This window comes from Haliaeetus albicilla, chromosome 29, assembly GCF_947461875.1.
Source record: "Haliaeetus albicilla chromosome 29, bHalAlb1.1, whole genome shotgun sequence".
NCBI lineage: Eukaryota > Metazoa > Chordata > Aves > Accipitriformes > Accipitridae > Haliaeetus > Haliaeetus albicilla.
In genome coordinates, this window is record NC_091511.1 from 2,552,612 (window position 1) to 2,574,552 (window position 21,941).

A 21,941-nucleotide genomic window follows, 5' to 3' on the forward strand; every position below is an offset into this window, starting at 1 on the left:
TGTCCGTCGGGATGAAGCCGGTACCGGGAACATCCCCCCCGCCCCGCCGTCCCCCCCCACTCTCCCCCCCCCTCCCGGTAACAGCGTCCTCCCCCGGGCCCGGCAGTGACCGGCACCGGCAGCCCCCCGGGACCGGCATCTCCCCGGTAGCAGCATCCCCCCCCCGGGCCCGGGATCCTCCGGTACCGGCAACCCCCGGTCCCGGGATCCTCCGGTCCCCGTATCTCCCCGGTAGCAGCATCCCCTGGTCCCGGGATCCTCCGGTCCCGGCGTCAGCCCGGTCCCAGCATCCCCCAGTAACACCATCGACCCAATACCGGCATCTCGCCGGTACCGGCATCTGTCTCCCCGGTACCGGCATCTCCCCGGTTAGCAGCATCTTCCCCCGTACCGGCACGCCACGGTAGCAGCATCCTTCCCCGGTACCGCCATCCCCCGGTACCGCCATCACCGGGTACCAGCGTCCCTCCGGTACCGGTACCGACATCCCTCCGGTACCGACATCCCCCCGGTCCCGACATCCCCCCCGGTCCCGACACCCCCCCCGGTCCCAGCATCCCCCCGGTACCGACATTCCCTCCGGTACCGACACCGACACCCCCTCGGTACCGGTCCCAGCATCCCCCCGGTCCCGGTATCCCCCCGGCCCCATTCCCTACACCCCCACCCCCCCTCCCCGTTACCGGTCCCGGTTCCCCCCGGCGGCCCCACCCCGGACCGGTTCCCCCCCCCTCCCCTCCCCGGTGCCCTCCCGGTGCCGGGTCCGCTCCCCCCGCCGGTGCCGGTACCTCGGAAGGGGACATAGGACATGGTTCCTCCGCCGCTCGCTTCCCCCGGGCGCCGGTACCGGGCGGCGCGGGGGGACCCAGGCGGCCGGGGGAGGGACCGGGGCGGGGGGGGCGGGGGCGGGCGGAGGGGGCGGGGCCGGGGGGCTGGGGGGAGGGACGCGCGCGGGGGGAGGGGGAGGGGACACGGGGGGAGGGGGAGGGGGCGGGGCCGGGGAGGGGGAGGGGAGGGAGGGGAGGGGGGGGCGCGGAGGCGGCGGCTTTAAGGGGCTCGGGGGGGACGACAGCGGTGGAACCAGTGGAACCAGTGACACCAGCGGGGACACCAGTGGAACCAGCGACACCAGCAGCACCAGGGACAGCAGTGGAACCACGGACAGCGGGGACACCAGTGGAACCAGTGACACCAGCGACAGCGGGGACACCAGTGGAACCAGCAACACCAGCAGCACCAGGGACAGCAGTGGAACCACGGACAGCAGTGGAACCAGTGACACCAGCAACACCAGCAGCACCAGGGACAGCAGGGACAGCAGTGGAACCAGTGACACCAGCGACAGGGGGGACAGCAGGGACACCAGTGACACCAGGGACAGCAGTGGAACCAGCGACAGCAGTGACAGCAGTGACACCAGGGACAGCAGTGACAGCAGTGACACCAGGGACAGCAGTGACACCAGGGACACCAGCAACACCAGTGACAGCAGTGGAACCAGTGACATCAGCGACTCCAGGGAGACCAGCAACAGCAGTGAAACCAGTGACAGCAGCGGCACCAGTGGCACCAACCAGTGACAGCAGTGGCACCAGTGGCACCAGTGACAGCAGGGACACCAGGGACAGCAGTGGAACCAGGGACTCCAGGGACACCAGTGGAACCACTGGCACCAGTGACAGCAGGGACACCAGGGACAGCAGTGGAACCAGTGACATCAGGGACAGCAGTGGAACCAGCCACACCAGGGACAGCAATGACACCAGTGGAACCAGTAGCACCAGCAACACCAGCGGCAACAGTGACAACGGTGACACCAGGGACACCACTGACACCAGCGGCAACACTGGCACCAGTGGAGCCAGTAGCACCAGTGTCCCAATCCCAGTGCTCCCACTGCCCTTCCAGTGTCCCACCATTCCATTCCAGTGCCTCCCAGTTGCTCCCAGGGCCCCATACCAGGGCCTGCCTGTGTCCCCATTGCCCCTATCCCAGTGCTCCCAGTAACCCCAGGTCCCCACACCAGTGCCTTGCACTGCCCCATCCCAGTGTCCCCAGTGCTCCCAATCCTCTAATCCCAGTGCCACCAAGTCCCCAGGGTCCCCAGAGTCTCTATCCCAGTGCTTCCAGTGCCACCAGTGCCCCACCCCAGTGTCCTCAGGGTCCCCAGAGTCTCTATCCCAGTGCTCCCAGAGCCACCAGTGCCCCACCCCAGTGTCCTCAGGGTCCCCAGAGTCTCTATCCCAGTGCTTCCAGTGCCACCAGTGTCCCCATCCCAGTGCCCCCAGTGCCCCATCCCAGTGTCCCCAAGGTCCCCAGTCTCTATCCCAGTCCTCCCAGTGCCACCAGTGTCCCCATCCCAGTGCTCCCGAGGGCTCCTACACACTCAGCCCTCCCAGCAGCTCCCAGTTCACACTGGGGTGAGTGTGAGCGTGCCCAGGGGGGCAGTGAGCATGTGCATGAGATCAAAGCAAGCGTGCGAGGCGGCAGGTGTGCACGAGGGGAGGGTGAGCGTGCAACAGGGGAGTGTGCACAGCACCAGAGTGAGTGTGCGAGGAGGTGAGTGTGCACAGGGGGAGTGTGCAGGGGATCAAAGGGAGTGTGCAAGGAGGTGGGTGTGCACGGGGCGCGTGTGCACGGAACGAGCGTGCGCTGCACCAACCTGAGCGTGCAGAGGGCATGCGCGAGCGTGCGCTGCACAAATGGGAGCGCACGGGGGAGCGTGCGAGGGGTAAGCGGGAGTGTGGACCCAGTGCGTGCGCTGCAGGCACATGAGCGTGTGAGGGACAAGTGTGTGCAGCACGAAGGTGAACGTGCATCAGGTGAGTGTGCAAGGGCTGAGCGTGCCTGGGGGGAGTGTGAGTGTGCAAGGGTGAGGGTGAGTGTGCCCGGGGTGAGCGTGCACTGCACAATGTGATGTGAGTGTGCAAGGAGGTGAGTGTGCCTGGGGCGAGTGTGAGTGTGCCCGGAGCGAGCGTGCATCCCACAAATGTGATGTGAGTGTGCAAGGGGTGAGCGTGAGCCTGTGCAGGGTGAGTGTGGGTGTGCACATGGTGAGTGCAAGTGTGTCCAGAGTGAGTGTGCGCTGCACAAACGTGATGTGAGTGTGCAAGGGGTGAGTGTGAGTGTGCACACAGTGAGTGTGAGTGTTCCCAGGGCGAGTGTGAGTGTGCATGGGGTGAGTGTGCCCAGAGTGAGTGTGAGTGTGCCCAGGGTGAGTGTGCACACAAGCGGTTCTCACACTCCCATGCTCCCGTTGACACTCGCACACTCACATCCACACACTCACACTCACAGCCCCACCCCAAGTCCCACTCACACTCACTCACACTCACACCCCCACGGCGGCTCTGGCCAACCTGGGCTCACGGGTGGGTGTGAGCGTGAGCATGAGCGTGTGCTCAGTGTGCGTGCGGGCACACTGTGGCCCTGAGAGCTGGGGGACGGCCACTCACACTCACACTTACACCCACTCACACACTCCCCCACTCACACCCACTCACGCTCACACTCACACTCGCTCCCACACTTTCCTGCTCACTCCCACTTACACACTCACTCCCACTCACCCACGCCCCCCACTCACACTCACTCCCACTCAATCACACGCTCCCCCACTCACATACACACTCACTCCCACTCACTCCCACCCACTCCCACTCCCACTCATTCACTCCCGCTCCCACTCACTCCCACACTCGCACTCACACCCACACTCAGATGCGCACTCACACTCAACCCCCACTCCCCCTCCCCCTCCCCACCCCACTCACTCTCACTCACCCCCCTCCCCACTCACACTCCCCTCCCCCCATGCTCACACTCGCCCTCCCCCACCTCCCCCCACCCCCACTCCCTCCCCCACACTCCCCCTCCCCTCCCCCACACTCACACTGCCTCCCACTCCCACTCACTCCCCTCCCCATCTCCCCCCCCCCCCCACACTCCCCCTCCCCCACTCACTCTCACTCTCACACTCGCCCCTCCCCCCCTTCCCCTCCCCCCGCCACTTCCGGCCGCGCGCTGACGCGCGGGGCGGGGGCGGGGGCGGGGGCGTGGCCGCGGTGACGCGCCGGGGGGAGGGGGGAAGGGGCGGGGCCGGCCGGGTCACGTGGGGGCGGCGGCCGAGCGGCGGGAGCGGCGGCGGGTACGGGAGGGGGAGGGGGGGGGAACGTGGGGCTGGGGGGGCAAAATGGGGGGCGGGGGGGCAGTATGTGGGGCCAGGGGCTGGATGTGGGGCTGGGGGGGGCTGTACAGGGGTTGGGGGGGCTGGATGTGGGGCGGGGGGGTAGTACACGGGGCCGGGGCAGTGTAGGGGGCTGGACGTGGGGCTGTGAGGGCCGCGTGTGGGGCTGGGGGGAGGGGCAGCACCTGGGGGGGCGGGGGGCAAGAGATGGGGCAGGGGAGGGCGGGGGGGCACTTCGGGGGCCGGGGGGCAGCCGGGGGGCAGCCGGGGGGCAGCCGGGGTCCCCTGACGGCGCCGGCTCTCCCGGCAGGAGGGGACACGGCGCCGGCTCCCGCGCCCCATGAAGGCGGCCTGTGGTGTGAGTACCCGCCCCACGGCTGTCGTGAGGGAGGGGGGGACTATCGTGACGGGGGGGGTATGGCAGCGTGACAGGGATGGTGGCGTGGGGCTGGGTGTCACGACGTGGTGGCTATCGCGACATGGCAGATGTTGCGGAGCCGTGGCGGGATATCGCGACACGGTGACTGTCGCGATGCGGTACACGGGTGTCGCGACATCGTGGGTGTCATGGCGTGAGGGGTATCATGACAGTGTGGGTGGCTGTCGTGACATAGCGGCTGTCGTGGCGTAGTGGGTGTCATGATGCTGTGGTCAGGAGGTAAGGCTGGGTATCACGACATGGTATCGTGATGTGGTGGGTATTGTGACATGCCAGGCCTCGCAGTGCTATTGCCAGGTATCTTGGTCCCATGGGCCACTATCACGACATGCTGAGTGTTGCTGGCTATCATGACACAGCAGGTGTTGCAATGAGCCGGGGATCGCGACAGGCTGGGTGTCGTGACGTGATGGGATTCGTGACATCACAGGGCTGTGCCCGGCTGTCATGACACGCTAGATATTGCAATGTTCCGGGTTTCACAGTGTCCTTAGTGGCTGTTGCAACGCTCTGGCTGTTGTGACTTGCCAGGTCACGCAGCGACACTGCCAGGCACCGTGGTGTCATGGGTATCGCGACATGGTAGGTGTCGCAGCCGTGTGGCTATTGTGATGTGGTGGGTATCATGGTGTGGTGGCTGTCATGACATGGTATTGCAACATGGTGGGTATCATGACATGGCAGGTATTGTGATGTGATGGTATGATGTGGTGGGTATCATGACAGGGTGGGTATTGTGACTTGGTAATATGATATGGTGGCTATTGCGATGTGGTGGGTATAGTGACAGGGCAGGTATCATGACGTGGTGGTATGACGTGGTGGGTATCTTGACAGGGTGGCTATCATGACAGGGTGATATGATGTGGCTATTGCGACGTGGGTATCGTGACTTGGTAGTATGATATGGTGGCTATCGTGACAGGGCGGGTATCATGATGTGGTGGTATGACGTGGTGGGTATTGTGACGTGGTGGGTGTTGCGATGTGGTACGACATGGCAGGTATCGTGACAGGGCGGGTATCGTGACTTGATAGGACGATATGGTGGCTATCGCGCTGCGGCGGGTATCGCGACGTGGCGGTACAACGCAGCGGGTATTGCGATGCGGTGGCGCGACATGGAGGTACAACGCGGCGGGTGTCGCGCCGTGGCGGCTCTCGGGACGCGGCGGCTATCGCGACGTGGCGGTGTCCCCGCAGGCGCTGGTGCTGGCGCTGGTGACGGTGACGACGGCGCCGCTGCTGCAGGCGCTGGGGCGACGGCTGCTCTCCATGGCCTCGGGCTCCCGCGACCCCGGCGACCCCGGCGCCCCCTACGTCCCCGGCAGTCTGTCCGCCGCCTTCGTCACCTGCCCTAACGAGACGGTGGCCAAGGAGCTGGCCAGGTGGGGGGCGACACCGGGGGGGTGACGGGGTGACATGGAGGTGACACGGGGGGCGACGTGGAGGTGACATGGGGGTGATGGGGGGGCGACAGGGGGGTGGTGACGGGGCGGCAGGGGAGGTGACACCGGGGGTGACATGGGGAGGTGACATGGGGGGTGATACCAGGGGGTGACGTGGAAGGTGACATGGGGGAGTGAGGGGGGGTGACAGGAGAGGTGACACCAGGGGGTGACAGGGAGGTGACATGGGGGTGACACCAGGGGGTGACAGGGAAGGTGACATGGGGGTGGCAGGGGAGGTGACACGGGGTGACAGGACGTGACATGGGGGTGACAGGGGAGGTGACACGGGGGGTGACAGGGGAGGTGACACAGGGGGGTGATACGGGGGGGTGGGGGGGGTGACAGGGGAGGTGACACAGGGGGGTGATACGGGGGGGTGGGGAGGTGACATGGGGGGTGACAGGGGAGGTGACAGTGTCCCCGCCGGCCCAGGACGATGGTGGAGAAGCAGCTGGCCGCCTGCGTCAACATCCTGCCCCACGTCACCTCCATGTGAGTGGGGACACGGGGGGGGGACACGGGGACGGGGAGGGGACACGGGGGGACAACAGGCCCCCCCCATGTCCCCCCCGCGTCCCCCCCTGCAGCTACGAGTGGAAGGGGAAGGTGGAGGAGGACAGCGAGGTCCTGCTGGTGAGTGGTGTCCCCGCGGTGTCACCAGTGTCCCCACAGTGTCACTGGTGTCCCCAGTGTCCCCATGGTATCTCCAATGTCCCCTTGGTGTCCTTGGGGTGCCCCCAGGGTGTCCCCTATGTCCCCACAGTGTCCCCAGTGTTCCAAGGGTGTCCCCATGGTGTCCCCAATGTCCCCATAATGTCCCCATGCTGTCCCAAAGGTGTCCCCAGTGTCCCTGGGGTATCCTCATTCTGTCCCAAAGGTGTCCCCAGGACGTCCCCAATGTCCCCACGGTGTCCCCACCATCCCTGGGGTGTCCCAACAATGTCCCAAAGGTTTCCCCAGGGTGTCCACATGGTGTCCCCAGGGTGTCCCCGGTGTCCCCACAATGTCCCAAAGGTGTCCCCAGGTTGTCCCAAAGGTGTCCTCATGGTGTCCCCAGGGTGTCCCCAGTGTCCCCAGAGTGTCCCAGCAATGTCCCAAAGGTGTCCCATGATGTCCCAGGGTGTCCCTGGGGTGTCCCCACTGTCCCCATGATGTCCCCAAGCGCGTGTGTGTGTCCCCCCCCGTCCCCTCTCCCCCCCCCAGATGATCAAGACCCGCAGCTCCAGGATCCCGGCGCTGGCCGACTTTGTACGGTGAGACCCGGGGCGGGGGGGTGACAGGGTGACACTGGGAGGGGGTGACAGGGTGCCACGCCCACCGTGACACCCCCCCCTTGTCCCTGTGTCCCCCCCCCCAGGTCCGCACACCCCTACGAGGTGGCCGAGGTGGTGGCAGTGCCGGTGGCCCAGGGGAACCCCCCCTACCTGCGCTGGGTGTGGGACAGCGTCCCCCCCTGAGCCCCCCAAAAAGGAGGGGGGGGACACCCCCAAAAATGGGGGGGACACCCCACAAATGGAGGGGGGCACCCACAAATGGGGGAGGACCCCAAATTTGCAGGGGGATCCCCAAATTTGAGGGGGGGAGGACATGCAAATTTGCGGGGGGGAATTGGGGGTGACCCCAAATTTGGGGTGGGGAATTGGGAGTGACCCCAAATTTGGGGGTAACAAATTGGGGGGGGAATGGGGGTGACCTCAAGTTTGGGGGGGAGAATTGGGGGTGACCCCAAATTTGGGGGGTAAAAAATTAGGGGGGTGGGAATGGGGGTGACCCCAAATTTGGGGGTGACAGATTGGGGGGGATACCCCCAAATGGGGACAATGACAGCCAAATTGGGGGGGATGGAAATTGGGGGGGTGGGGCCATGCAAATTGGGGGGAGCCCCCCAAATTGGGGAGGGGGTGTTATGGGGGGGGCAGCCCCCCACAAACCACAGGAGGCCGCGCTGCCCTTGAGCTGTTTATTGGGGGGGGGGACACAGACATGGGGGGGGGACAGGGGGGTGCCCCCCCCCGGGGGGGTGCTCCCCCCCCGCCCCCCTTTAAATATCCTCCATAATGATAAAAATAAACTTTTTTTTCACTCCAAATGAGGGGGGGGTGGGTTTTTTTGGGCGCCCCCCCCCCAAAATAAGTTGGGGGGGGTCCTCTAGAGCATCCCCCCCCCGCCCCACTCCACCAGGTACTGGACGGTCCCATCCAGCGTCACGCGACGGGCGAGGACCCGGGTGGGCCCCCCCCGGGGGGGAGGGGGGGGAGGGCTGGGGGGGGGAGGGGAAGGCGGGGGGGAGGGGCGGCGTTTGGGGCGGGGGGGGCGCGGGGGGGGGCGCCCGGGGGGGCGTTCAGGGCTTTCGGTTTCGGGGTCCGGGCTGGTGGCGGCGGCGGAGCTGTGGGAAAGGGACGTTTTGGGGGGGGTCCCTATAGAATGGGGGGGGCCCTATATAATGGGGGGGAGTCCCATATGGCCTGGGGGGTCCTATATAACCCTGGGGGGGGGGTCCCTATATAATGGGGGGTCCGTATATGGCCCTGGGAGGGGTCTCTATATAATGTGGGGGGGTCCCTATATAATGTGTGGGGGAGGGCCTCTATGGCCCGGGGGGGGTCCCATATGGCCTAAGAGCTCCCTATATAATGGGGGGGTCCCATATGGCCCAGGGGGTCCCTATATAATGGGTGTGTGTGTGTCTATATGGGGGGGGGGTGTCTCTATATAATGGGGGGGGGGCCCTATAGAGCCCCAGAGATATACAGTCCCAGTCCAGTCCCATCTCTCCCAGTTTAGCCCCAGCACTGTCGCTGGGGGTCTCCATTGCTCCCAGTTTGATCCCAGCCCTCCCAGTATGATCCCAGCCCTCCCAGTACAGCCCCCAGTACTCCCAGTATGCTCCCCCAGCCCTTCTAGTACAACCCTCACTGCTCCCAGTACACCCCCATTGCTCCCCATATAGCCCCAGTCCTCCCAGTACAGACCCCCCAACCCTCCCAGTATGGCCCCAGTCCCCCCAGTGCCCACCTGAGGCTGGGGCCCGTGTTGGCGGAGGGGTGGAAGGAGGCGAACATCCGGATAGGGGTGCTGGGGCAGGGGGGGCGGGAGTCAGAACTGGGGGGGTGGGCAGCCCCCCCCAAATCCCTCCCAGCCCCCCCAGTCACTCAATGCCCCCCCATATCTCCTCTGCCCCCCCCAATTCAAACCCAGACCCCCCAAAACCTCCCCATGCCCTGAAAACCAGCCCCCCCAAATCCCCTGAGCCCCCCCAAATCCCCCCAGTGCCCCCAACCTAACCCAGCCCCCCCAAATCCTCCCCCCCAGCCCCCCCAACTCTCCCTGAGCCCCCCCCAAAACCCCCCAGCCTCCCAACCCCTCCGAGCCCCCCCAGTGCCCCCCCCAGCCCCCTCATCCATTGAAAATCCCCCCCCGGAGCCCCCCCAAACCTCCCCAGCCCCCCAAATCCCCCCCTACTTGAAGACCTCCTTGTCCCCCCAACCCCCCCGAGCCCCCCCAAACTCCCCTCAGCCCCCCCAAGCCCCCTTGACCCCCCCAAAACCCTCCAGTCCCCCCCCAAATCCCCCATCCCTTAAAGACCCCCTGAGCCCCCCCCACCCTCCAGCCCCCCCGAGACCCCCAAACCTCCCCCCATGCCCCCCCCCACCCCCAAACCTGGGGGGGCAACGGGCATCGGTGCGTCGGAAGTTGTAGGAGCCGCCGGGGGGGCCCTGGAGGGTGGGGAGGTGAAAATGGGGTGGGGGGGACACCCCTAAAATATTGGGGTGCTGGTTTTAAGGGGGGGGCGCTTACCTGGGTACGGCGGGGGGGTGGGCGCCGGCGGGCCCCCCCTCTGCCCTGCCCTGAGGGGAAGCTGTAAGAGACCCTCCTTATCCTGCCCAATTTTTGGGGGGCCCCCCCACTTGGGAGGGGGGGTGCAAGGGGGGGAGCGAAGGGGAGGGGGGGGAGACACCCCCAAACCTGCCATCGTCCCCCCCCCGCCGTTACCTAGCAGGGCGGAGGGCGGCCGAGGCCGCTCACCTGCTATCGGTGAGCGGGGGGGGGGCAGCCGGGGGGGACCCCCCCATAAAAGTGGGGGGCAGCGGGGGGGGGGGCCCGGGTGTGCAGCCCGAAGAGTCCCTTGCGCTTCTTGATCTCCCGCCCAGAGATGAACCTGGAGAAAAGGGGGGGCCAGAAAATTTGGGGGGGGGGGGATTTGGGGTGTGGGGGGGGTGTTGGGGGGGCTGGGAGGGGATTGAGGTGGGGGGGCGGGGGGTTTGGTGGGGGAAGGTGAGCTTTGGGGGGGGCAGGAGGGATTTGGGGGTGGCAGGGGGGTCTGCGGTGATTTGGGGGTGCAGGCAGGTTTTGGGGGGTGAGCAGCAATTTGGGGGTGCAGAGGGTTTTGGGGGGTGCAGGGGGTTCAGCAGATTTGGGGGTGGAGAGTGTTTTGGGGGGTCAGCAGCGATTTGGGGGTGCAGGGAGGTTTTGGGGGGTGCAGGAGGGGGTGAGCAGTGATTTGGGGGTGCATGCAGGTTTTGGGGGCTGCAGGAGGGGGTTCAGCAGTGATTTGGGGGTGCAGGCAGGTTTCGGGGGGTTCAGCTGTGATTTGGGGTGCAGGGTGTTTCAGGGGGTTCAGCAGCGATTTGGGGGTGCAGGCAGGTTTCGGGGTGCACCCACCTGTCCTTATGGGCGCTGAGAGCCCCCAGCAGCTGCCCGTACCGTTCCCCCTTGGGGGTCTCGGCGAGCTGCGGGGAGGGGGCAGAAAGATGGGGGGGGTGAGAGCATGCCTCCCCCCCAAAAAAAAATTTGGGGGTGCAGGGGGGGTCCCCAATACCTGGCCCAGCAGGAGGGCGTCCCAGTTGGCGTTGGCGAAGGGCAGGATCTCCCGTTCCAGGTCGAAATATTTCTTCTTGCAGCAGACGCTCAGGTGATAGAGGATGAGGTGGGCGACGTCCACCCTGTGGGGGGGTACCCCAAAAATGGGGAGGTACCCCCCAAAAAAATTGGGGTGATGAGAGGGAGGGTGTTCTGGAGAGGTTCCCTCAAAAATATGGGGTGATGGGTGGGGGGGAAGGGGATCCCAAAAGATACGGGGTGCTGGGGGCAAGAGGGTCCCCAAAAAACATGGGGTGCTGGGTGGGGAAGGGGATCCCCAAAAAACATGGGGTGCTGGGGGGCAGCAAGAGGGGATCCCCCAAAAATGGGGTGCTGGGTGGGGGGGAAAGGGGGATCCCCCAAAAACCCATGGGGTGCTGGGTGGGGGAAAAGGGGATCCCCAAAACATGGGGTGCTGTGGGGCAGGCAAGAGGGGATCCCCCCAAAAATGGGGTCCTGGGTGGGGGGGCAAGGGGATCTTCCCAAAAACATGGGGTGCTGGGAGGGTCCCCCCAAAAGGGGGGGTGCTGAGCAGAGGGGATCCCCCAGGGTTGAATTTGGGGGGGCCCAGGGGGGTTGGATTTGGGGGGGGGGGCAGGCCTGCCCAAGGGGGCTGGATCAAGATGACACCCTCCCCCCCCACCATGGGTGCTGAATCTAGGGGTGACCCCCATGGGTGCCAGATCTGGGGGTACCAAATTGGGGGGGGTACAAGCTGGGGGGGGCCCCCCGGGGGGGGGCCCCCCCAACTTTACCAGCGCAGCGGCAGCCGCCGGACGCTCTCAGCCCCGCCGGTGCAGACGCAGCATTCGAAGATGTAAAACCTGGAGCGAGCCCCATGATATTTTTGGGGGGGGTATTAAGGGGGGGGCACCCCTTTAGATGTGCCACCCCCCCCAGGGGCCCCCCCAAAACCCACCGGTCCCCGTAGAGCAGGGGTTTGCTCAGGCACTGGGTGCAGGCTTCGTGGAACCACTGGGCGCAACCCCGGCACTGCAGCATCTTCAGGTTCCACCTGGGGGGGAGGATTAATTAATTTTTGGGGGGCTACCCCAAAATTAAAAGGGGGGGGGGTCTGTACTCACTCTCCGGGCCCCCCGCAATAGCAGTAACACTGCTGGCGGTTGGCGAGGTGGGGGGGGTCCCACTCCAGGGTTTTGAGTTGATAAGGGAGGACGGCTTTCATGCTGAGCATCGCTTTGGCATGGGGGCCTTTTTTCAGCGCTCCCCCCCTCTGGAGAGAGAAAAAAAATTGGGGGCGGTGTTAAAAATTCGGGTACACCCCCCCCCCCAAAAAAAAAAGTTTGGGTTTACCTTGGTGGCAACGGCGAAAACGCAGCGACGACACATCCAGGGGCCGGCGGGGTGGGCGGCGGGGAGGTGGCACTGCTGGTGGTAGGCTTTTTTTTTTGGGGGGGGGGGGGGGATTGCAATTTAGGGGGGTCTATTAAATTTGGGGGGGGCATAGAAAGGTTTTTGGGGTGGGATCTCACCATGGCCGCACTTCTCGCAGCGAACAAGGAGGTTTTCGGGGTTCAGGGCTCGGCCGGAGCAGACGCAGCAGGATTGTTCCTCGCCTGGTACCGCCGCTTTTTGTGGGGGGGGTGGTGTTAATTAGGGGGTATAATTAATTTGGGGGGGTGTCATTAGTTAAAGGGGAGGTTAATTAATTAAAGGGGGGGTTAATTAATTAAAGGGGGGGCTTACCAGGGCTGATGTCCTTCCAGAGAACGAGGAATTGGGAATTATCCTCGAATTGCACCAGGCAGCCCCGGCGTCCCGCGTCCACCTGGGGGGGGGACAAAAAAAAAGGGGGGGGTGTTAAAAGAAAAGGGGGGGGTATAAAAAAATGGGGGGGTCCTTTGGGGGGGGAGCACCCACCTTTTTGATGGTGCCCAGGTAGAGGAGGCCGTCGGTCCAGCGGGCCAGCACGTCTTGACCCTCCCAAAATCGGGGGGGGGTTGGGGGGGCCGGGGGGGGGCAGCGGGGGGGGCGGTTGGGGGGGGCCCCCGCTTCACTCGCCATCACATCCTGGGTGCCTGAAGGGGGGGGGGGGGTTGGGTCTGGGGGACCCCAAGGTCTAGATACTCCCCCCCCCCAAAAAAAAACCATGATGGGGGAGAGGATTTGAGGGGCAGAATTTGGGGGGATTTGGAGCCCCCCCCCTTCAGTTTGGGGAGGTCCTAATCTGGGGGGGGGTCATGCAGGAAGGGGGGGGCAGTTGGGGGGGGTCTTGAACTGGGGGGGGTCCTATTTTGGGGGGGGTCCCCTGATGGTGGGGGGGTCCCTCATGGTGGGGGGGTCCCTTTCGGGGGGGGGTCATGCAGGGGATTTGGGGGGGCAGCAGGATTTGGGGGACCCCACCAAGGAATGGGGCTGGGGGGGGGCTGCCAATTTGGGGGGTCCTGGACTGGGGGAGAGGGTCATGCAGGGTCTGGGGGGGGTGTCCCAGTTTGGGGGGGGTCCTGGTTTGGGGAGGGGTCCCAGTTTAGGGGGAATCTGCTCGGCAGTGTGGGGGGCTCCCAGTCTGGGAGGGGTGTGTCCCAGTTTGGGGGGGGGGCGTCCCAGTTTGGGGGGGGTCTTCCAGGATGGGGGAGAGTCCCACTTTTGGGGTGTCCCAGTTGGGGGGGGGGGGCGGTTTGGGGAGGTCCCAGTTTGGGGGTGGGGGGGCTGCCAGGGTGGAGGGGGGGGGTCCCGATTGGGGTGTCGCAGTTTAGGGGGGAGGGGTCCCACTTTGGGGGGGGCACTCCCAGGCTGGGGGGGGGTCCCAGTCGGGGGGGTTGTGTCCCGGCTTGGGGGGGGGGTGTCCCGATTTGGGGGGGGGTCCCGGTTTGAGGGGGGCATCCGGTTTGGGGGGGGGCTCCCAGTTTGAGGGGGGGGTGTCCCGATCGGGGGGGGGGGGGGGGCTCACGCGAGCAGCGGGGGGGGGGTCCCGTCCGGGGAGGTCACCCCCCCCAAGCTGGGGGGGTGGGACCGGGGGGGTCCCGGGGTCCCGGCCTTTCCCCCCCCCTCCCCTTACCGGCGGCGGCGGGGCCGAGCGGCCGGGCCGGGCCGGCGGCGGCAGCGCGGGGCCGTGACGCAGCAGCGGCGGCGGCGGCGGGGGGGGCCGCGGGGGGGGCGCGGAGGGACGGCGGGACCGGGGACCCCCCCCGGGGGACCCCCGCGGGCACCGGGGGGGGGGGGGACGGGACGGGACACGGGGCTGCCCCGGCTCTGCCCACCCCCCCCCCCCCCCCCCCCAAAACTGCCCCCCCCCCTCCCCCGGTGCTGCCCCCCCCCCCGCTCCAGGTCTTGACCCCGCCCCTCCGCCGCTAGGCCCCGCCCCTAAACGCACCCCGACCGGCCGGCTGCTGCCCTCTGGCCCCGCCCCCGCCGTCCAGACCACGCCCCTAGCTCCGCCCAGAATCCGCCCCCCGCTCCCCGTCCTCTTGCCGCTGCCCCGCCGGTCCCTGACCCCGCCCCCTCGCCGCACAGGCCACGCCCCCTCTCGCCTCGCCCCAAAATTCTCCCCGGCTGCTGCCAACCCAGGCCCCGCCCCCCCCCCGCGCCCGGACCACGCCCCCTTCCTTCCCGCCCGGACCCCGCCCTTCGCCGGCCGTTGCTCCTGGCGGGAGCCGCCGGAGCGGCATCACGTGACGCGAAGGCACCCCCGCAGGACCAGCCTCTCGCAGCGGATTGGTTCGTGGAAGAGGGACGGAGAGCGACGATTTGGTAGAGACCGGCGGGGCGGAGCGGCGTCGCAGAAGGGACGCGACGATTGGTAGTAGCGAAGCGGCCAATCAGCGTGCGCCGTTAGTCAGTTTGAAGGTGAGCGGGGAAAATGGCGGCGCCCGTTCCTCCGGCTCCTCCCGGCGGGGCCCAGAAGAACGAAACGGTGGGGCTCGCTGGCGGTCCCGACCCGGTTTTTTCCCGCCTGCCGGTGCGCAGTGCCCGGGCCAAGCGTCCGGCGGTCGGGCAGGAGGAAGAAGCGACTGTGGCGGCCGCTCCGGAGCAGGTAAAGCCCCCGTCAGGCCCCTCCGCCGCCACCGCCCGGCCCGGCCTCACCCCGTTCTCCTCACACAGAAACGGGCCCGGCCCACTCCCGCTGCCCCCGCTCCAGCCCGGCCCGTCGGGGGTGGTCGTGCCCCGCTCAAGCCTCTTAGTGTGGCGGTAGCGGCCAGGCCAGGTACGGGGCTACTGGGGCTGGGGGCGGCGGTTCCTGCCCCGTCGTAGGACTGGGATCAGTCTGGAGGGGCACTGGGAGGGACGGGGAGGGGTGTTGGGACTGGGACAGGCACACGGTACGTGGGACTGGAATTGGAACTGGGGGGGGGGGAGCGGGACTGGGATTGGGACTGGGGCTGGCTGAGATTGGGACGGGGGATGGGATGGGCTGGGATTGACACTGGGACACACACACACACTGGGATGGGATTGAGAGGGGAGGGGGGATTGGGATTGGGGGGCTGGGACTAGGGCAGATGGGATTGGGTATGGGATGGATTGGGACTGGGGATGAGACAGATTGGGACTGGGGGGGAACGACACTGGGAGGGCAGGTGGGATTGGATTGGGACTGGATGGGGGGGGCCAACACTGGAATGGGGATGAGGATACTGGGATGGGACTGGGAGGGGGGACTGCGATTAAGACTAGGGATGGGATGGACCTGGGGGGGGGGAGACTGGTGGGGGGAATGCTGGGAGGGGGTGGTGGCGGAAGACTCCTCCCAGTCCCTTACTGGGAACCAAGCAGCTCTGGGCTGGTCCCACCCCTGCCTGAGCAGGGAAGGCGGGGGGGTGTTACAGCCCAGCCCCCTCCCCCCCCCATATTCCCCCAGCAGCCCCCCGAAAGGCCGCCTCGGCAGTAGCTGTGCCACGGGCTGGTGAGTGACAGGGGAACCGTCCTCAGGGTGAGGGGCTGAGCCCCCCCCCCCCCCAGGTCCCCAAGGCCCCCCCATCCCCAACCAACCCCTTCGGTGTCCCCAAAGCCCCCCCCCCCCTCGATGTCCCTCCAGGTGCCCCCCCACCGGCAGCAGCCCCCCCTCGCCCCAAACGAGCCGCTTGGGACCTGAAGGGCCAAGTGAACGACTTGCGGGAGGCGTTGGGCAGCTGCCGGGAGAAGGCGCGAGGACTGGACGGGGAAAACCGGCTGCTACGGGAACAAGTGGGAACGCTCCAACGGGATTTACAGGAGCGGGAATTCCAGGAAAAAGACCTCAACCATCGCCTGGGGTAAGCTCCTGCCCCTTGAATCCCCTTAAAAAATTGGGGTACGCTTCTCTCAACATGTTTTCCCTCTTACCCAGGACTCTCAGTGCAGAGCTGCTGGCTTGCCAGGAGGAATTGGCCCAGCGGCGGCGGGAAGCAGAGGATTTGGCGGCAGAGAAACAGCGGCTGGAGGAAGAGGTCGAACGGGGCGGACGGGCGCTGGCTGAGGCTGAAGGGAAGGCGCAGGATCTGGCTGCTCGGTTGGAAGAGAGGGAGGTGAGTCACGGGGATGGAGCTGGTGGCGGGGGCGGTTGCTCCCCATTTTCCTTCAAAAAAAAAAAATTTTTTTTTAAAAAAAAAGTGGTTTTGCACCCAAAGTCCTATGTAGGGAAGTGGAGGCATCTCAGGGTCCCAAAATTGGGGCTGGTTTCTGTCCCCCCCCACCATGATGGGGGCCAGTTTCCACCCCCCAGGGATAGTTTTTGCCCCCACTGCCCCTCCACTACAACCAGGGCTGGTTTTCTCCCCCAACAGGGACAGTTTTTGCCCCCCACCACAACAGAGGCTGCTTTTCTGCCCCAAAGGGGCTGTTTTCTGTCATCTGTGTCCCCCCCCGCCTCCAGGAGCAGGGCTGGCTTTCTCCACCCCCCCCCCCCCCCCCAAGCAGGGCCAATTTTCCACCCTGCTGGGGCTGATTTTTGCCCCTGCTACCATGACCAGGGCTGGTTTTTTACCCCATGGGGCCAATTTTACACCCCAATGGGGCTGATTTTTGCCCTCCCCCCCCCCCCAGTCCAGGGCTGGTTTTCTCCATCAGCACCAATTTTACACCCCACTGGAGTCAGTTTTCACACCCTGCCACAACCAAGGCTCACTTTCCCCCCCCCAAATGGGGTCAGTTTTTGCCCCACGCCACAACCGGGGCTGTTGTTTCCCCCCCCACACCGCCCTAAACTCCCCTTTCTCCTCCCCCCCAGGCACAGCTGAAGCTGGCAGAGGAGACGCTGCAGCAACACGCAGCACGGGCAGCAGAGCTGCAGGTGCAGGCAGCTGCCCAGGAGCAGCAGTTGGGACAACAGGAGGAACGACTCCACGGGCTGGAAATGGAGCGACGTCGTCTCCATAATCTTGTCCAGGAGCTCAAGGTGAAGCCCATGAGGGGTTTTTGGGGGGGGCAAGCATCCAAACCCCCCCCCCTTGTACCCCCAAAATCACAGCTTTTCTCCTTGCTCAGGGCAATATCCGCGTCTTCTGCCGTGTCCGGCCGGTGCTGCCCGAGGAAGAGGAGCGACAAAAGGGCCTGGAGCATCTCCATTTCCCCCCCCAGGACAACAAGATGCTGGTGCTTTCCAGGCCAGAGGAGGTGAGTCGGTTTGGGGGTGCACCCCCCTTGTTTACCCCAATTTGGGGGGGGGTTGAGGGTATCTCTGCTGCTGACAGACCCCTCAGCTGTTGTTAGTCCCTCTCTGATGAGCTGAATCAGCACTGATGCCTATAAAAATGAGATTTTTAAGGATAAAAGGGGGGGTGGTTAGCTGCTCCTGCTCACATGGAGGGAGTGAGGACAGAGTTGGGGACCTCCCCCCCTCCAAAAAACCTCCTTTTACACCCCCTTTCCCCAAAGTCTCACGTGGGGCGCGAACGCCGGGGTGACATCCGTTACGACTTCAGCTTTGACCGTGTCTTCCCCCCGAGTGCCTCGCAGCAGGAGATCTTTGAGGAGATCGCGTTGCTGGTGCAGGTGAGGGGGAGAGACCCCCCCCCACCCCAAAATCAGCCCCCTGAATCCCCAAAATCGCCCCCTCCTCACCTCTGTTCCTCCCTTGCAGTCGGCGCTGGATGGATATCATGTCTGCATCTTTGCCTACGGACAGACGGGCAGCGGGAAGACTTACACCATGGAAGGACCGGACACGCTGGATCCCGAAACCAGGGGCATGATCCCACGGGCAGTGCAGCAGGTTTTCCGGGGAGCCCGAGAACTGACAGAAAAAGGTTGGGAAGTAAGTGAAACAAACCAAAAACCAGCATTAATTCTATTTGGGGGGGAAATTTCTGAGCTTTTTGAAAACCGGGCGGGCAGTATGGTTTCACCGCCAGCTTCTTGGAGATCTACAATGAATCCTTACGAGATCTGTTGGCCGGCCGGCCAGAACGCGGAGCTGAGTTGGAAATCCGGCGAGTCAGCTCGACCAGCGAGGAACTGCACGTCCCCAACCTGCGTTGTGTCCCCGTCACCTCCGAAGAGGAGGTACGGGGAACCCCAAATTTCCACCCCTTCTTTAAAGCTCAGATTTAGGGGTGTAAGTGGTTTTTGTGGGGGTAACAGGGTGTCCCTGTCCTGTTGTCTGTCCGTTCCCCCCCCCCCCCCCCCCCAAAAAAAAGGTGCTGGGGTTGCTGCAAACGGCGGCTGCCAACCGCTCGGTGGCCCGGACGGCCCTGAACGACCGATCGTCCCGTAGCCACTGTGTCTTCCAGCTCCGCATCCGAGGCTCCAATCCTGCCCGGGACCTGCACTGTGCCTGTGAGGGGGGGCTGCAGGGCCCTTTTTGGGGGGGCCCCTTGGGTTTGGGGACACCCTTTCAAGACTGCTGGTATGGGGTGAGGTTGGGGGGCACCTTTTAGGGGATCATGGGTTCAGGGCCACCTAGTTTGGGGTGAGACTTTGGGGGGGGCACCCAGTTTGGGGCAAGACTTTAGGGGCCACCTAGTTTGGAGTGAGCACTTTTTGGGGGGGCCCCCCACCTTTTTAGGGCTGCAGGTTTTGGGGTCACTGGTTTGGGGTGAGCCCTTTTGGGGCCCTATGGGTTCAGGGTCCCCCCTTTTGGTGTTACCAGTTGGGGGGGGCAGTGTCACTGGTTTGGGGTCACTGCTTTTGGGGGGAGCCTTTTAAGCCCCCCTCCCTACTTCTTGTGGGCCACGAGTTTAGGCTGAGCCCTTTTGGCCTCTTTCTTTTCAGGGCTACAGGGTTTGGGATGAGCCCTTTTGGGGTTATGGGTTTGGGGTGAGTTATTTTGGGAGTGATGCTTTTTTTGGGGTGCCCCCCCTCATTTTTTTTCCTGCCCCCCCCAGCGGTGCTGAGCTTGGTGGACCTGGCGGGCAGCGAGCGGCTGGACAAGTCGCTGTCACGGGGGGAGCGGCTGCGGGAGACACAGGCCATCAACACCAGCCTCTCCACCCTGGGGCTGGTCATCATGGCGCTCTCTAACAAGGTTTGAGGGGGGGTCACTGGGGTTTGGGGGGGCCCTGGGGTTGGAGAAACCCTCTGGGGTTTTGGGGGGGGATCCTTAGAGCTCCCCTTCTTAACCCCTGTGATTCCCGCAGGAGCCCTATGTCCCTTATCGCAACAGCAAGCTGACATACCTCCTGCAGAACTCCCTGGGGGGCTCTGCTAAGATGTGAGTGGGGGGGGGGGGGTGTTGGGTGGGCTGGGGGGGTTTTGGGGGGCCCCTACTGACACCCCTGTGCGTGTCCCCAAGGTTGATGTTTGTGAACATCTCGCCTTTGGAGGAGAACTTTGCTGAGTCCCTCAATTCTCTGCGCTTTGCCAGCAAGGTGGGGGGGTTTGGGGAGCCTGGTTTTGGGGGGTGAGGGTGTCGGGAGGGCTGATTTGGGGGGTCAGGGGAGTGGGTTGGGGGGTGGGGAGACAAGGGTGTGGTCTTCTGGGGGTTTTTTTGGGGGGGTGATTTGGGATGGGGGAGACTAGGAAATTGGGGGGGAGAGATGGTTTGGGGGGGCCAGGGGAGTGTTTAGGGGCAGGGTATGGGGGGGGACGGTTTGGGGGGGCTGGGGTGGGTAGTTTTTGGGGAGGGGAGGATGATTTTGGGGAGTTGGCATGGGGCTGTTTTGGGGGCTGGGGGAGCTATTTTGGGGGGGTGGAGGGGGAGAGGCGTAGGGGTTTGGGGAGGACATTTAGGGGGGTCCAGGACTTCCTCCCACACCCACCTCCCCCTCCCCATAGGTGAACGAGTGCGTGGTGGGCACAGCCCATGCCAACCGGAAGTAGAGCCCTCCCAGGTCCCGCCTCCGCCGTTTCACCGTTTTTAGACATCCCCAATAAAGGTTCTCCTGCGGCTGGGGCTGATTGGTTGCTGGCAGTCACGTGCCCTTAGAAGGTGGGAGCGAAAATGGCCCTGTCCACAGGGGAGCCGGTGCTGGGGATACCGCACGTTGATTTGCTGCGTCTTGTACGGTAGCATGGCGGCGCAAGTACGGGTCTACTTCCGGTTTTGCGGGGAGCGCATGCGCGGCAGACCCCTTACACGGCAGGGGGTTGCGGTCTTAAAGGCGCAGCGGCCCCGCTAAGCGGCCGTGGGGCTATAGGGGATGTGGGGTGGGGATGTGTAAGGGTAGAGGGCTATGGGGCAGCCCTATATGGGCTGGGGGGGGGCTATAGAGGGCCAGGGCCCTATGGGGAGGGGGGGGCTATAGAGGGCCAAGGCCCTATGGGGGGGGGGGGGAGTGACCCTAAATGAGGCCATTTAACCCATTTTTGGGAAAATTGGCTGAAACTGCTACATCTTTTATCATCCCTGGGGTTTCATAAAATTAGAGTTAATAAAGTTAGAAGTAAAGAATGAATCCAAATTCTGGCAGTTTGGGTTCACCTTTTGCTTTGCTCCTTCCCATTTTGGGTGGAAAAGGGCACTATTCCAGTCATATTTTGAAATTTAGGCGGGAGGACAGTGGAATCGGGGCACAGGAGCTGAGATTTAATGCCTTTATAATGCTACATCAAATTTCACCTCAAAACCAAGTGATTTTGGGGTGGTTTTGCTTTTAATATCACAATGTCTGTTTTTATACCCACCCGGAGTGTTGTATTTACTCTATTTGTAATATATTATGCTGAAAACCTGTTGCCTTTAATTGCTTTTTAATTTCCTCACCATGTTGCTGCAAATGACCCTAAAACCTGCCACGATTTCTCCGCTTTCAGCCTCAAAATCTGGATTATTAGGGAAAACAGGAATGTGTGAGTAAATGCATACATCTATGTTCTCCTACATACATATATACTCTCCTCCACACATATACAACCACCAAATTGTCCTTATCCTCTTTTCATTGCTCCACAGCCTTGTGCTACATCCACATTCATTAAATACAGCGCTTTTTCAGCTCTGTTACCTGTTTTACTTCATTTTTGCCCCAACTTGAGCAGCTGCCACTCCTTTTTTTCCCCAGTTTTTCCCTGTAAATTTGGAAGCTGGGGGGGGGCTTTAGGGAATTGGGGAAACCTCTGGCATTAAGCCGTACCCAACCCTTTCCTGCTCCCTTGGAGGAACCAGTCTCCTCCAACGGGCTCCATTTTGTTTTAATTCATTATTTCTTGTGAGACAGTTGAGGTAAACGGGAGGGGATGGGTTTAGTCCTGTTTAATGATTTTATAGTTGGGTTAAGGGCAGCAGCGCCTCCCCAGAGCCCTTTGCTGCCCTGTTTTGGTCAATATAATATTAATTATGATGAATAATTCACTCTCAAGCCCCAGGGTTGTGGATTCTGTACCTGACATGGGCCTCAGGCTACTCTCCACCCCCCGAGGTGCTGTGACTGGGCTGCTGCCTTCCCCCCTCTGTCTCACATTCTCCTCAGACCCCACCACATGAAGCCAAAAGGGTCCTGGGAAACACCGGGTACTCCTTCAGCCTCGGTTCCCCTGTCCCGTCAGCCCTTCCTGCCTCCGCTACCTTCCCCCTCCCCGTTCAGCTTCGGGTCGCGTAATGGCGGCTGTTCCCTTCACGCCGCCGTACTGCGCATGCGCCAACGCGCCGAGCAAGGGACGGACGGAGGCGAGTGTTTCTCGGCCGCCGTAG

The 21,941-nt window shown here is 63.9% G+C and overlaps 5 protein-coding genes and 1 long non-coding RNA gene across 18 annotated transcripts in view; 3 read left to right on the plus strand and 3 right to left on the minus strand.

Moving 5' to 3' along the window:
* Positions 1-898, minus strand: part of SYNGAP1 (synaptic Ras GTPase activating protein 1) — a 31,201-nt gene extending 30,303 nt beyond the window's left edge. For all 11 annotated transcript variants that reach the window (XR_011322763.1, XM_069774352.1, XM_069774375.1 and 8 more), the window contains exon 1: positions 789-898. Coding sequence is in view for 10 of the 11 variants with exons in the window: in XM_069774352.1 (XP_069630453.1) it covers positions 789-810 (22 nt within the window). In the remaining variant the exon portion in view is untranslated. The remainder of the gene's footprint in view (positions 1-788) is intronic.
* Positions 809-1,580, plus strand: LOC138682596 (dentin sialophosphoprotein-like). Its single transcript, XM_069773856.1, has 2 exons — positions 809-843; positions 1,085-1,580. Exons 1-2 carry the CDS (start codon positions 809-811, stop codon positions 1,578-1,580), a joined length of 531 nt encoding a protein of 176 aa, XP_069629957.1.
* Positions 1,581-4,053: 2,473 nt separating this feature from the next.
* On the plus strand, positions 4,054-7,687 carry CUTA (cutA divalent cation tolerance homolog). 2 transcript variants are annotated; one of them, XM_069773944.1, is made up of 7 exons: positions 4,054-4,147; positions 4,497-4,544; positions 5,829-6,013; positions 6,509-6,568; positions 6,664-6,709; positions 7,280-7,329; positions 7,434-7,686. In XM_069773944.1, exons 2-7 carry the CDS (start codon positions 4,527-4,529, stop codon positions 7,531-7,533), a joined length of 459 nt encoding a protein of 152 aa, XP_069630045.1. In that variant the 5' UTR covers positions 4,054-4,147; positions 4,497-4,526; the 3' UTR covers positions 7,534-7,686. The 2 variants fall into 2 exon arrangements, with proteins under 2 accessions (XP_069630045.1, XP_069630046.1); XM_069773945.1 differs by lacking the exon at positions 4,497-4,544 and having other exon boundaries at positions 4,071-4,147; positions 7,434-7,687.
* A 420-nt stretch (positions 7,688-8,107) lies between these two features.
* On the minus strand, positions 8,108-14,230 carry PHF1 (PHD finger protein 1). Its single transcript, XM_069773857.1, has 16 exons — positions 13,956-14,230; positions 12,818-12,975; positions 12,644-12,725; positions 12,430-12,525; positions 12,251-12,336; positions 12,022-12,170; positions 11,856-11,951; positions 11,692-11,760; positions 10,896-11,019; positions 10,739-10,806; positions 10,107-10,235; positions 10,070-10,075; positions 9,875-9,935; positions 9,737-9,792; positions 9,092-9,151; positions 8,108-8,462 (listed from the first exon to the last, which is right to left on the minus strand). The coding sequence occupies exons 2-16, from the start codon at positions 12,959-12,961 to the stop codon at positions 8,225-8,227; spliced, it is 1,464 nt and encodes a 487-aa protein (XP_069629958.1). The 5' UTR covers positions 12,962-12,975; positions 13,956-14,230; the 3' UTR covers positions 8,108-8,224.
* A 408-nt stretch (positions 14,231-14,638) lies between these two features.
* Positions 14,639-20,214, plus strand: KIFC1 (kinesin family member C1). 2 transcript variants are annotated; one of them, XM_069773805.1, is made up of 15 exons: positions 14,639-14,930; positions 14,999-15,101; positions 15,756-15,800; positions 15,933-16,149; positions 16,224-16,401; positions 17,103-17,270; positions 17,360-17,488; positions 17,750-17,866; positions 17,955-18,128; positions 18,209-18,376; positions 18,511-18,649; positions 19,198-19,337; positions 19,450-19,523; positions 19,605-19,680; positions 20,087-20,214. In XM_069773805.1, exons 1-15 carry the CDS (start codon positions 14,757-14,759, stop codon positions 20,129-20,131), a joined length of 1,947 nt encoding a protein of 648 aa, XP_069629906.1. In that variant the 5' UTR covers positions 14,639-14,756; the 3' UTR covers positions 20,132-20,214. The 2 variants fall into 2 exon arrangements, with proteins under 2 accessions (XP_069629906.1, XP_069629907.1); XM_069773806.1 differs by having other exon boundaries at positions 14,640-14,930; positions 15,759-15,800.
* A 770-nt stretch (positions 20,215-20,984) lies between these two features.
* Positions 20,985-21,888, minus strand: LOC138682888 (uncharacterized). The gene is made up of 2 exons (XR_011322778.1): positions 21,816-21,888; positions 20,985-21,073 (listed from the first exon to the last, which is right to left on the minus strand). It is a non-coding gene; the product is annotated as an uncharacterized lncRNA (long non-coding RNA).
* Between the last annotated feature and the right edge of the window lie 53 nt (positions 21,889-21,941).